The sequence below is a fragment of the Paramacrobiotus metropolitanus genome, unplaced genomic scaffold (genome assembly GCF_019649055.1).
Source record: "Paramacrobiotus metropolitanus isolate TYO unplaced genomic scaffold, Prichtersi_v1.0 Parri_scaffold0000032, whole genome shotgun sequence".
NCBI lineage: Eukaryota > Metazoa > Tardigrada > Eutardigrada > Parachela > Macrobiotidae > Paramacrobiotus > Paramacrobiotus metropolitanus.
In genome coordinates, this window is record NW_026570252.1 from 521450 (window position 1) to 535784 (window position 14335).

Below are 14335 nucleotides of genomic sequence, written 5' to 3' on the forward strand. Positions count from 1 at the left end.
AGCTTGATAGCGATTATTACAACTTTAATGTCATCATGCGATGGTCGGGCTACGTTTATCTTGGACAGGATAAATGATGAGCACGCTGTTATCGCAAGAATGCAAACTTTCCATTGTGGCTATCTTAAGTTTTTATTTGGATATCGGCTGTCGGCGTCAACCGCCAACTTCTGTTGTATTAAACACAGTTGCTGAGGAAATAATGCAACTGCGCTGATAAGCGGAACAAACGACAGAACAAAACATTTGATAGGATATCTGCACGTGCAAGCTGCTTATAGTGTTTAGTCAAAAATGATTTCTCAGTCGTTCTGATGCGCGGTTATTCGCTGATCGATCATAAAAGACTTCGGGTTGCCGGTAGCGTCTACTGTAAATCAGTAATTCAATTCGAGTCTGAATTCCAGAACACAATTCAGATCTTTTTTAATTAAGTTATTGCGCAACGCATGTTACAAGTGCATAGTCTTTATGTACTATATTTCTGCATCAAACTTTTTGAAACATCTTGAACTTTTTCAGATGCCGTTAAACTTTTTTTATATTATGGAATAGAATATCGACATTTTGTAAACTGTCCCTGTTCTATAAATACTGCCATACGTTCACACATTTTTTTCTTGTTTTTGATTTTTAAACCACGATAACAATATCAAGAGTTAAGGTTACAGCAAAACACCACTCTCGACGGTACGAATGACACAGGCAGTATTTTCCTGCTAACACCTTCCAAAGACGGATTTCGTTTTCATAGAGCGTTCCCCTGGGTTGCGCTCTCGCGGCGATACCGGCCGGCGCACGATGTCGTGTTTGCAGTCGTGTCTTGGCCGTGGGTTTATGTTGCTGTTTGGTGTACAGTCCGGGCCGGCATGGGCTCCGATGTAAACGGTCACCCGGAAGACTGCCACGCCACGACGGTATAATTACTTGTGGGCTAAAAATGGCCCGTTTTCCAGCGAGGATGAAACCAAAAGGTCTGTCGGTGAAAGATAAGAACAGGCCAGATGTGATCTTCCTTGTGCCATGGGAGCGCGGAAAACCGCTGACCGTGGATGTCACCTGCGTGGACACACTGGCAGCCTCGTACATCGACTGCACCGGCGTGAGAGTAGGCGCAGAGGCCGAACTCGCGGAAAGGGGGAAACGCAACTAAAAAGCTAGTGGAAAAAGCTGAAAGTGGTATAGCGACTACCATTGCCAGAAACATGTGAATGAATTTTGAAAGCAGCGAGTGTCTATCCAAATACGACGAAGAATCGCGATTTGGGTAATGGGTACGATCCCCGATAAGGATAGCATAGAGGAAGTTTTTCTGTTATAATAATTATTTCGTTTTTAGTACTAAGTCTGTATCCGCCTCCGGTGTCAAATAATAATTATTAAATGTATTCATTGCTTTCACACAAGGATACGTAAATTCGATTCTCCACGACAATTTTTGTATGAAACAGGGCTCTTAGTCAGCATTTTTTGTATACAAGCACCGAATGAAACCATGAACCGTCGACGAATAATTTTGTAGATACAGATATTAAATTTTTTAATAACAATTTTCGCTGCTTATGCTGTAAATTACGAGCATACACTCGGGCGAGGAACCTGTTGACTATCGTGATGATTAGCATTAAATAAACACTGTAACAGCTGAAAACATACTATCGCTCGTTGTTGTACTAAGGGCCGGATGATGTCCCGCTAACGGCTGTGGGATGCAGGCTACTCTGCCCGGAAGTCGAATTGGCCGTATGTGAAGTGCTACTGCCGGTCTTCGTATTCAACGCAGAAAACAAGGACCATAATCTCTTGCGGTATTCTTGTGACATTATGAGGAAGATGAACTGCAAAAAAAAACAGTGACTCAGCTAGCCAAGGTTCTGCCAGTTTTTAAAGCTCTTCATGGTATTACAGAATTGAATAAAATCATACTTACCGGTGATCCAGCAAAACCCGCAATATAGATCGTACGCATCCACAGACCCAGCGGTGGATTTTTGGCGTACAGGTACGGAAAGTTGGACACAATCAGTGTGTGCGGCAAATAGCAGACCAGGTACCATAGCACTGCTATAAACAGCATCCGGGCTTTGATCATGCGCTTAAAATTCTGTCTGCGTGCCGCGGCGTTTCTGGGTACGATGGTCTTGGTGTCCCCTACGCGCTGAGGCGCCCGCGTCCACCATGATCCGATCATGATGCTGAGATACGCCGTCATCGTGCCAGCCACAGGAATAATCGTGCAAATATAATTAACCGCTTGCAGCGCCCAGTCCGCACCGTTGGCTTTCTGCACACTACAGCTGTTCCATGGTTGGGTGATAGCCGTGGATTTCCCGCCAATCTGCAGGATAATCAGCAGATTAGCCAGAAACGGTATGATCCAACTGGTGAGCAGAATGATGACTGTGTGGCGGCGCATGGCGAAGGTCTGATAGAAATGCGGAAGAAAAATCCCCACGACACGATTAACGGCCAGGAAGAACGTCGACCACTGCTCCACACCAATCAACAGCATGTAGAAAAACTGGGCAAAATCGCAGGTCATATAGACGAACCGGAACGTCGGCAAGTAGAACATGAAACATAATGCCGGGAACATGATACCGCAGATAGCGAATTCCGTTGCCAGAAGATGTATAATCTGAATGGTGGACGAGGACTGTCGCTGTGTACCGGTGGCGATAACATAAATCAGTAGACACAGCAGGATGATGGCCGGTGAAAAAAGGGTGAGATTCACGGCAAACCATGCTGTTAGGATCGGCTCATATTGTTGCCGGAGAGAAACATTAAAAACTGTGGATGTGTTATTCATTTTAAAGCCTTAACATTTACGGAAAAGCTGTCGTTGCACGTTTTATATTGCAACAGTTTATCGATGAGGACAAAGCGTGGTGCTGCATTCGCTACTTGTATGTGCTTCTCGGTGAGTATCCCATCGCGTCCATAAAGCACCTGCTGGCTTTTTGGTGATCCGGAGGGAGACCCTTTCCCGGTACAGCGATTATGGTTTTCTGGTTAGTTAGGACTCCTATAGTGCAGTGTCCTTTGGAGCCATACCAGCGCACCTTTGCGAAGGCGTATTTCCGGCTTACTAGGGGCACAGTATGTTCTCTTCAGCGTAATCCGCGGCATGCCGCCCAGCTAATTGACTGGATGGTTGTCTTAACAAGGGAGACAAAAGACGCTCTGTACGGTAAATGTGAAGGTACAGTATGTTTTGTTTTCGACTCAGGGAACAGATTTATGTAAGCAGGGTGCCCCATGAATCCCATCGGGATGAAAACCACCCTTAGGCGCACCTAGCGCTTGTCCGGTGTTACTGAGGAAAACGTCCGCCTACGTTCTGCGTTGTAAATATTCTATGTATCCATGAACAAAGGCACGTGATGAATCCCGTAATCCACCAAGGCACGTGCTATTTGACACTCAAACCGTAACAAAACCAAATACCCATCGCGGATGCGTAATTATACGGACAGTACAGAGTACAGATATGTGCACTCTTTGCAGCAGTATGATACTGCTGATGCTCTGTTTCACAGATCTTCTTTTTTTGCTCTTTCTTATTAGTCAGAATCCACTCTAGGCACACTCGCTAGATCATTAATTCCTGACAGATGTCTTGATGAATAAATTAATTTAGCTAGCGCTGAAATATCATCAGTGCATTGGTCATGTCCAACATTAAACATCTCTGTAATAAACGCTCCTTGTTTTAAGCGCCTCTCTTGGAGCACATTAAGCAAAGTAATATGCAGTTTTCCGTGTTATCGTTTTCTAAATCTGTACATATTTCCGCTTATTTATCGGTTTCCATTCATTTTTGACAATGAAGCAGCATGTTCAGTTCCTTTCAACTCGCATGCATATCCATCAGCTAAAATTACAGTATGTAATCGAAATCTTCTACTTACTACTTACTGCTTACTGCTGTAAAGGGAATCGTCCCGTCTCTCGTACTTGTATGATACGCCTGTATGTTTGCTCCAGCATCTCTATCCCGCCCCGTATTCGGGAGTATATAAGATTAAGATATGTACGATATTTCCATCACTGTTAGCATTTCAGTTTTGGTTCAGTATTAAAGTTATTTGCCGAGTATTATACTTTCTCCTTCCGTTTCCCACCACACTGCCCACATCTTCTACATAATGTCAATACGAATAAAACAAAAAAAAGAGGGTACTTTCATTGCTTTAAATTTTTGCCAATAAGAATATATACGAATATATACGAATACTTGTCAATACGAATAAAACAAAAAAAGAGGGTACTTTCATTGCTTTAAATTTTTTTTCTTGTCGGCGATTAAAAGTCAAGTGCAAGAGAAATGCACACTACTTGTGAAGGCGTGGTTGTAGAGGTAAGCTGTAGTGCAATAACCGGTTGGTGAGTTATCCACTTATGAGCAGTGCACTGGCAGCAGTTTGTCGTGGTACGCTGCGTAAGCAGCACATTAATTTTCATCTTCGTCACATGTAAGATTTTTCAGACTGCAATAATCACAACCGTGCAAGTCCTGCTACACATGCGCGTCGTACTGCTATAAAATATTTCAGCCACTATTCTTGGGCTCTGTATTAAGGGACACCATCAATGTACAAGTAGCAAACTCACAGCACATAATGTTTTTGTGTTGATGTTTTCTAAAGGGAATCGTTTTACTGCATAAACCTGCCTAAATTTTGGTACTATCGTTAATTTCACTGGTTGCATGAACACCAGCATCCAGTGGTAATCATCGGTTAATGAGACCAGGCCATTGCGCCGCCATTGACAACGTTAATTTGCTTCGACACCACAATATACGTAATATGGAGGTCCTTAATAAGGAACAATTAACGCAGTTATCCCAGCAAATTTCCAAAGATTTTCCGTGGGCGCTAGCGGATCTACCACTTGCTAAGGAACTGGAAGAGTTGCAGTTGTCCAAGCCAAGCGAAGATATACATCCGGGTGAGGATGAGGAAGACTTTCACTTCACGGAAGTCAATCTGCTTATTCTCGGTAAGCGCCACAGTAAACGGCGTAATACACGCAGTCATAAAATTTTATACAATTATTGTATTATAAGTTGCTAACGGTTTTGCACAAACCAGTGCTTCTCTGTTCGGAACCAGGGCAGACGATCTCTGCAGGCAGCATGCCGGTTGTGTTCCTTTTGCACAACGATTGATTTTCTTATTAGATTTCTGAACCGCAGACCGACTGTCTCGAACTCCGCTTTCCGAACTTTAAATTATTTCTGTTACCTTGAACCTTATGGAAAGTATATCACCTGATTATTGTGCGACAGGTGAAGAAATCGATGCGGGGAAATCCATCTGGATCAGCGGATTCGCAAGCTCTTTAACATGCTCATCCTTGGATGAAGCTTTAAATAAACCCGGTATTCGTATTCCGCTACAATTTGAAATCCTGGATCCATGTTTCTGCAAACATGTGGTTTCCATTGGATCCAGCAGCGATGAGAACGCTACCGTGCCCTTTGCGGGTACGGTCACCTTCGGGACCTACCCTGCGAAAAATACTGGCCGCATTATTCGAATGCTAAGCCCACTCTCCGTTCGGGACGGTAACGATACGGCCGAAAAATATCGGAGAACCGAAGCAATCGTGAAACATTTGGGCACATTCGGAGAGCTTCACGGCATCTGCATTTTACTGAAATCTGGTACTGGTCTGACGCCAGCGCTGCAAGAGTTATTAAGCGTCGTTCTGGGTCGCCTACACCGTGATGCCCGTCGCCATATCGTCTTCGTGTTTACCGACGCGGGATCGCCAATCAATCTTCCAGTGGATACTGTGGCAAAACTAGAGGAATTGCTTGCGGCCGGTGTCGAATTCCATCGGGAAACCTTGTACTGCTTCGACAACGATGTGTTCCGGTGTATGCTAGCGCTGCAAAATGGAGTCGAGATCGGTGCCGTCATGATGAAAGGCGTGTCGAGTTGTTGGGCAATCGCTGCTGACGAAGCCGAGCGTTTATTAAAGCACATAGAAGCGCTGCCTCCGTATAAGACCGAAGCGACGCAACCGATTGCGATGGCACGAGAACTGTATGAGGCAATTGTTGAAATGATCGCGGCCGAGTCGTGGGCTAGTGAATTTGTGCCGGTCGTTAAACAGAGGATCCTGCAGGATAAATTAGCGGAGATCGAAAAAGCCAAAACAGAGCGAGACGAGCTGCGCCGCCAAACGGAAATCAATCCACAGGCTGAAAAGGTACGCCGGTTATTGGAGCAGAAAGACCAAGAAATTGCCAAGGACGAGAGTATCGCCGCCAGCCTTCCGCTGAACCAGCCCACCGTTTTCGACCGGCGACAACGGGAAGAGATGGGGCCAATGCTGCTTGTGGCGGCTAAGGTGCGGGTTTTCCTAAAAGAATTCTGCGCTGTGCCAGGGAAGGACACCATGGAGCAGCTGCTGATGGATCTGGTGGCAGCCGAAACGGAGAAAGTGGCCTCGGGATCCAGTCGAGATAAGCTGAGCATTCGTCAGCACGACTTAAAAGAATACCGGGTGTATTTGATGTTTTGGAATGAGGAGATTCGGACTAAGAATCCCCACCGCGTAACGATGGAAGCCATTCGGGCGGATGTTAAAATACTCAAGACTTTCCCGAATAATGGCCTCATGTTCAGGGATTTTGCGTTGTGATCCTGGTCTACCCTTTACGCTTTCCTTGTTTCAAACTGGTATTGCACAACACGGTGTAATAATGTTTTGTCAAAGGAAGCATAATGCATGCTGCATGAACAATAATTTTTAAAATGGTCACAGTGGATTTATATTAATAGGGTTTGTATTCTGAAGCCTTCACATTAGTACAAACTGCACGGTTATTAGCAGACAAGAAAACGCTAAAATGTCCGTGTATCCTTTGGACTGGAAAACATTTTTAGGCAAATGCACTGTATACAAATTATTAATTTTAGCTTTAGAATTTAGACTAATGATACAAAATTACGAAAAAATGTTAGATAGTGCGCGAAAGTTCTGTGTATGCTGCTGGCTTTCGTACAATGTGCCGATCAGATACCATTGGTGCTGTCAACTGTCTTCAGGCACACTGACTAGAAAGAAACGGATACGGGTAAGTCTAATGTAGTGTTCTGCAATCATTCCAGCGCCGACTGCAGATATCTCATGATACGTTGGAAAGCATCCCGGCACAGCTGATTGGGTGCGGAATAGTAACGAAAATTGGCGAAGACCGCCTGTTCCGGATTCCCATCAGACAAAACCACTTGACCTTTCTGGCACACCGCAATCACGGCGTCCCGTTTCCACGCTTCGGGAGCCCCGCTCTCGACGACCGTATTCCGTTGGGACAAAATATGCCGGTGTATGTTTATGGCGATCTGTCGGCAGCGGAAGCTGTTATCTGATTGGAAAACCAGCTCCGTCGCATCGCTCGATGTTGTGTCGTTGAAGGTGGACACCGTAGCCGTTCCGTTGCAACGTACAATCAGTGGAGGGACTTTCGAACAGATCAGGAACTCTTCCGTCCACCGATTCAAGGGAACAATCTGGGTGCTCGATGACGTGACGTTCTGATTCGGTTTCTGCGGGAATTTTTTCGTATAGATCCAGGCGACGAACTGCTGGAATTTCTCCTGACATTCCGCACTTGAGTCCGTGTCCAGTGTTAGTTGTGTAACGCTGGCAACGTTTGCGTCCCCAACATCCACGGTCAGCTGTCCCTCGACACAAATCCCTGTGATGGTTCCGTGCTGACTTTGGGTGGAATTGCTGTGCGCGGCCATCTGCAGGAGCTTCAAGTGAATGTCGTACAAGATACTACGACAGCGGAAGCCGTTAATGGCGGAAAAGCTTAGCGCCGAGGCGTCGCTCTTGGCCAGATCGGGCTCGCTGGTCGCTAGTTCTCCGTTGCCAATACAGGTGATGGCGATGGGCGGAGCCTCGTAACAAACTGTTTTATCAGAGTTAACTGATGTTAATGGACCTGGAAAACAGAGACATGCGGATATATGTAGTTTGGCAAAATAATTTGTTATTCCCTCGTTTGTAGGAATACAGATTCCCTTGATTTTGCTCCAAGCAATAATATAACGAGGAATTCAAAACTTAAATACTTCGCAATACACTTTTACACCTACAGTGTAAAAGTGTATTGCGAAGTGGTTCTGTGTTCAAAACCAATGTTGGCGGTTTCTGCAAGGTGGATATAGCATACTATTTGGTGAATTTATTATATTTTTGAACTGTGGACCTAATCTTAAATTTTTTAGTCCTACTGTCCTACACTGTGTTGTTGCTTGAATCGCAACCAAGTGTTCGTACGATACAAAGCATAATGCATGGAAGAGTTAGTACATGACACATGTACCGGTTTTTTGAGTGATGCCTGAAATAGTTTACCGATTGTAATTTGCATCGTGTCACCTGAATGCGGGTCGACTTTGGCACTGAAATTTAAGTCTAATAGACTAATCCGAATTTATAAATCTTGGCCGAGGAACTCCACTGTGCCCGGGACCTTGTTTACTTACAGCTGCTGAAAAGGTTGAGGGCCAAGGTGGAGCTCTGGCTGAAGGATTTGCCGCTGCAGGTGAACTGCAATCCGAATGATCCGCCGGGTTTACGGATACTAGACGCCCAGCGAAAGAAATCCTCCAGTTCACAGCAGGAGCAATCGGTTTTCATGGTGCAGAAGCCGTTACTCTGCCAATCAAAGTTGACATACGATGATGATGGACGCGGCGTAATGGACTGTAGAACGTCCCGGGAAACATTCGTCAGACTGTTAGAGCGCACGCTGAACGTCGTCAGCGCCAGCTGGAAACCGGGATGGCTCTGGATGATGGAATTTAAACTGGGATTCTGACCGCTCAACTCCAAGATTTCCTGCAGTCAGGAAATGTTCGTCATGCCTCGGTATCGCAGTAATGTACTCGTATTTGATAAGGCTATAATACTTATAAGTATCTGTACGATATCTGTACATTATATCGAATAAGTAGACTTTCCCAATACTACAATAGTACATACAGTAGAAGTAGCTATAATATTTGCCTGTACAAAAACGTAGCTAAAGAAAACTATTTTTTCCTGTGGAGCGATGCGGTAAAATATATGTGGCGAAGGTTTTTTTGCTGTCATTACACATATCTTATCAGAGCTAGCACAAGCGATTCTAATGCAAAAGCTGCCCAAGTGCAACTCTTACTAAACTTTGCGCAATCGGCTTAAAAACCGATAAATCGATTTGGCGCAGTGCGTTGCCCTGCAGATAGAGATCCCGGAGTCTCGTTGAAACGGAAGTGTGAACAGCGGGCGCCAGCGGAAACCGGAGCGCTTGGAAGGTGCCCGGTGCAATGGCCGGTATATCGTTGTTAGCCAGCGACAGGGTACGGAGCGCCGCGAATCCCCGCAGCAGGTGTGCATCCACAGTGCCCACTCGACTATAACCAATGCGCAGTTCCGTAATCTGCGGCGCCAAACTGTGCAGAAACCGGCGAAAACCCGGCTGACCGGAGCCGGCGGACTGAAAGCCATTCAGCTCCACAGTGACTAGTGCCGGTCGCCCGGGCAGCGGTGGACTGTCTTCCCGTAGAGTATTGCAATACAGTTTCGCGGCGTAATTCGGGCAGGATAGACGCAGAAGCGGCACATTTGGAACCATGGTCACATCGAAATTCACGGGAATATCCAGGTTGGTGCTGGTGCATTCCAGATTAGAGGACGTATAACGGCAGTTGGGATGGGGCAGGCCGTGGAGCGGGATTATGTGTAGTAGCGAAACCAGTGCGTACAGCACACTATGAAGCCGAATAGGAAACCTCATTTTTGCCGGTTGTTAGTAGCAGTTATAACTGGCAAAGTTAGTCATGTCATGGGTGCTTTAAAGCGACATATGGAATACCTACTTCACTTACGCAATGAGGCGCTGCAGAAGCGGCAATTTACCGGCAAGATAACGTTCTGTGCCCAAGAGAACAACTGCTTATCACCGACCTTTAATTCTTCTTCTTCCTTTTAATTGTTACCTACTTACAAACGCAGAGGCGGCTTATTTCGTAATCACTGTTTAAAAGATACGGTTCTACGGATACGAGAGAAAATCACTGTTTAGTTCTCGAACAATGCGATTAACTAATCAACCTTCATTCAAAACAGTTCTGTTGTATCGCTCAGCGGTATTTGATAGCGAAAAATATGGTGTTGCAAGCGATGCACGGCATATCACCCTGCTGTTAAACAGTGAACCCGGCCAAATTAATCACAGCCGCATTATAATGTTTGCTTTGCTGTCTTTGCAATGGTTACAATCATAACACTAAATTTGCGCCTAACGCAGCGAAGTGCAGCATTTAAGGTAATTTCGAAAGTAAAAATTTTGTCTGACGCAATATTGCTGCAGCACTGCTGAAAGCATCTTCGGCTCAAAATGGTTTGAATGCTGAAGGAGCACGCAGCTGCGTAGATTGTTAAAAAAATGTAGGATGCCGGAATACGGATGCCCTTCTTCTAAAATACTCTGCAGGGACATTCGAAGCCAGATACCTAAGTGCGATTTAAAGTTACACAAACCAGACAACAGAATTAAAATCTAAACATCTCTGTAATTTAAAGTCCTGGGTCAATTTAAGATACCCATAACAGGGCCCATAATAGGGCCCTTAACTTTGTTCAGTCACAAACTACGAACTGAAATAATACGCTTTGTAAGATGCAGAGCGTCGATACTGTACGTACTTTGTCGTTCAGATTATATACATTTACATCCTGAAGAACGAAAAACGACCTTACTCTATGATTCTGCATAAGAGCAACATAAAACTAAGCAGGGCGCCATCCGATGGAAACCGAGAAACGGCCGCAAAATGCACGGCAACCTAGGTAACGGCAACTGACTCAAGCAAAAAACTGCAGCATTTTTAAGATTTTCATTGAACTGTGCCTTTTGTGTGCTTCGTAGTTACTGCAAATAATACAATAAAATCCAAATGACTGAAGCGGCTTACAATCAAATAATTAATACCGTTTGGTGGTAGTCAGTGATTCAGAACGGCTTTTTTGTCTGTTTTTCACACTTGGACTGTGACGTACCCATGGTTACCATCGACGTACCGGTTCATCGACCTCGCTTCCTTTGTTGCCACTTTCCCGTTGCGCCGTAGAAAATGGAGCAAGCAAACACGCTGAACCAACACAAACGCTTATTCAGGCCTGATGATGTGCGGCAGACAGGTGCATTACTCAGTTACTGGCCCAGCTGCTCCGAACGCACTCGTTAAGTACTACGCCGGTAAAGCAGCATGAACGAGGTTATAGAGGCGCATTGTAGAATAGGAACCGGTTGGTGAGCTGGCGGCTTATTGAACCGCTGCAACGTAGTACAACACTGCACATGCCTTCCTCAAGTTTACACCGTTTTCAGTCCATATACAGTAATCAATATCATACCTCAAAGCGACTCGCAATGTTGATCGTGGTGATGTGTGCTCCAACTACAGATGTTTGCTATTATTACACTCTAATATTTTGTGCTTTTTTTGCTCTGTGATATGTGGCAGATCTGTATGTATTCTACGGTCATTATCACTGAAACGCCTTTCTCTGGGCGGTTAAAATTAACGGAAACTCGGTACTCACGTTCATTTAATTGAAGGATCGGAACGAAACATGAACAGCCCGTGCCAGTAAACGGTTAATTATCACAATATCACCTTGTTCCAACTACTTCCAAGTCAATTGTTTTAATGCTCCACTATGGATGTTTTTAAGAGCGAACAAATGGCGCGGTTATCCCAAAAAATCTCTAATGATTTTCCGTGGAAATTAGAGGTACCACTGTTGAAGGAGGTGGAAGAATCGCAGCCGCTTAAGCAGACAGAAGAAAGGCCGCCCACGGACGTGAACGAGCCGCAATCCGCCAAGGAAATAACCATCCTGGTTCTCGGTAAGCACTACAATATGGCGGACCAGCAGTCATACACTTTATTGTAATTAAAGCACACGCACAGTGCAGGCCTACCAAAAAACGTGGAAGCGGGCCAATCGATCGCGGGCCAAAAATTTATAAAGCGAAATTTATAAAGTGTGCAACAGAGGCACATTTAGTGCGCATAAGTCGCCAGAACTGGAGAGCCTGCTTTGCACAGTATGCGTTAAATGTAGCAGGAACCTTAACAGATGCAGTTGTCATTGAACATCGCTACATCAAAATCAATCAAAATCATTATTTTTTTATGCAACAGGCGACGGTATGCATTCGGAAAAAGCCCTCTGGATTAACGGCTTCACACTCTCCTTAATGCGCTCATCACTGGATGAAGCTCTGGCGAAACCTGGTATTGCCGTTCCGGTACACTTCGAGATATTGGATCAAGATCTGCGGAAACACGTCGTTTCTAATGACTCCAGTGGCGCTGACAACGCTGCAGTGCGCCCCGGGGTGGTTACTTTTCAAATCTGTACTGTAAAAAAATCCGGCCGAATTATTCGCATACTGAACACACCCACTGTTAGTAACGGTGGCGAACCGGGAGAAATCCGGCGAATAGCGGGCGCTATCTTGAAGTTACTGGAAAATTACGTGGAGCTCCACGGCATCTGCATCCTGTTGAAATCCCGTAACATCGTCATGACACCGGCGCTGCAAGAGTTATTGAAAGCTTTGTTGAGTCGCCTGCACCGTGATATCGTTCTCAATATCGTCTTCGTGTTTACCGATGCCGGGTCACCGGTAAACCTCCCGGTTGACACCGTGGCAAAACTACAGGAATGGGAATTGTCTGGTGTTAAATTAAATCCTGAAGCAATATACTGCTTCGACAACGATGTCTTCCGCTGTGTAACGGCAGCACAAACTGGAATTCAGTTCGGTGCTGCCGTAACGAACGCCATGTCGGCTTCCTGGACAATCGGTGTGCAAGAATCCGAACGGCTACTGCAGCACGTAACGGCGCTGCCTCCGTATAACGTGAAGGCAACGCAACAATTAACCGCGACGCGGCAACTGTTGGAGCAACTCGTGGAGATGATCGCTGCCCAGGCGCGCACTGCTGATATTGCGCCACGATTTTTTTCTGGTATGATCCAGAGCAAAATAGCGGATGTGGAACGCGCCAAGCGAGACCGCAACCGGTTGCGTCGCGAGCTCTACTGGTCGGCGATTGATTGGCAGAGGGTTCCGCTGCCACATCCGCGTGTCATCTGTGTAAGTCCCCGATGCGCCACCTCTCGTGCGTGCCATAGCGTGTGCTACTGTCTGGCCGAAGCATCGCAGCATGGACTGCAGTGCTGTTGCATGGATGTCGAAATAAAGCGGTGCCGGCGCTGTGGTTGTGCGTGGGACTCGCACCGGCACATCACCAGCGTAGTGCGCCCAGTTGAGATCAATGCCGTGGATGAGCGGGTTCGCCGTGTGCTGGAGATCAAGGACCAGGAGATCGCCGAGTTGGAAGACACCGTTACAGCGCTGAACCAGCGCTCTGATGACGATAGTCAGGAAAGCGACGAGAAATTTTGGCTGCTTTTATTGGCGGCGAAGATACGCTGCTTCTTAAAAATACACACGGCGCTGCCGGGGAAAGATATCATGGAAGAATTGCTGGATAACTTGGTTGCAACCAAAACTGCGGACGTAGCGGCTGGCGGTGATCAACTTAAACTGGAGAGTCGCGAACGCGAATTGAGTAACTATCGACGGTTAGCGGAATTCTGGGATGACGTGCGGACTGATGGCTTTCAATTACCAGACGGTTTCAATGAAAAGTTGTATGGGATTACGATGGAGGGCATTCGGGATGATGTTGAACAGTTGAAAGTCCTGCCCCTAATTGGCCTTTTTTTTGACGACCTTCGCTTGTAAAATTATGACCGGCATCTACTTTATGCACTGCAGCTGTAATTTGTATTCCACTGCACAAGCATTACAGCACGCTTTATTCTTATATTTTATTCAAATGAAGAATTTGCCCCAGTTAATGACAAGGGACTGTGCACAATACACTCATAGCATTACCACGCATAATCCCTACCGTTAAATGCTGAAACAAAACACACGAACAGATAGAGCGACTCTCGCCTGTCCTTAAAAACAGTTTCTTCCAAAATCTCCTTTAACAAGACAATGCCGGCCTCACACCAAGTGCCAAAAGCCTCGCATGCAAACGGCACAAAATATCTGTAGTACGATCAGTAAAAGACTTGTACTTCTCCATCATCTTTCTGAAAGCAAGTTCGGCGGCGGCGCCAGCACACTTTGAAGTCGCGCCGTTTTACGAATCCGCTATCGTGTCTCTGTCTGTAAAGGCTGTCGTGGTACCACTTCCAACGCGTGGCTACATCCGGGCGCTTTTTA

The 14335-nt window shown here is 45.8% G+C and overlaps 3 protein-coding genes across 5 annotated transcripts; 2 read left to right on the forward strand and 1 right to left on the reverse strand.

Annotated features, from left to right (window-relative positions):
* The first annotated feature begins 4517 nt into the window (after positions 1–4517).
* On the forward strand, positions 4518–6848 carry LOC129588872 (uncharacterized). The gene is made up of 2 exons (XM_055483282.1): positions 4518–5007; positions 5297–6848. The coding sequence occupies exons 1-2, from the start codon at positions 4749–4751 to the stop codon at positions 6658–6660; spliced, it is 1623 nt and encodes a 540-aa protein (XP_055339257.1). The 5' UTR covers positions 4518–4748; the 3' UTR covers positions 6661–6848.
* LOC129588871 (uncharacterized) lies at positions 6729–11222 on the reverse strand. Of its 3 annotated transcripts, none has more exons than XM_055483281.1 (4): positions 11098–11222; positions 9194–9785; positions 8517–8871; positions 6729–7969 (listed from the first exon to the last, which is right to left on the reverse strand). In XM_055483281.1, the coding sequence occupies exons 1-4, from the start codon at positions 11103–11105 to the stop codon at positions 7122–7124; spliced, it is 1803 nt and encodes a 600-aa protein (XP_055339256.1). In that variant the 5' UTR covers positions 11106–11222; the 3' UTR covers positions 6729–7121. The 3 variants fall into 3 exon arrangements, with proteins under 3 accessions (XP_055339256.1, XP_055339254.1, XP_055339255.1); XM_055483279.1 differs by having other exon boundaries at positions 11077–11150; XM_055483280.1 differs by lacking the exon at positions 11098–11222 and having other exon boundaries at positions 9194–9892.
* Positions 11223–11438: 216 nt separating this feature from the next.
* On the forward strand, positions 11439–13995 carry LOC129588922 (uncharacterized). Its single transcript, XM_055483343.1, has 2 exons — positions 11439–11929; positions 12228–13995. The coding sequence occupies exons 1-2, from the start codon at positions 11740–11742 to the stop codon at positions 13841–13843; spliced, it is 1806 nt and encodes a 601-aa protein (XP_055339318.1). The 5' UTR covers positions 11439–11739; the 3' UTR covers positions 13844–13995.
* Positions 13996–14335: the final 340 nt, after the last annotated feature.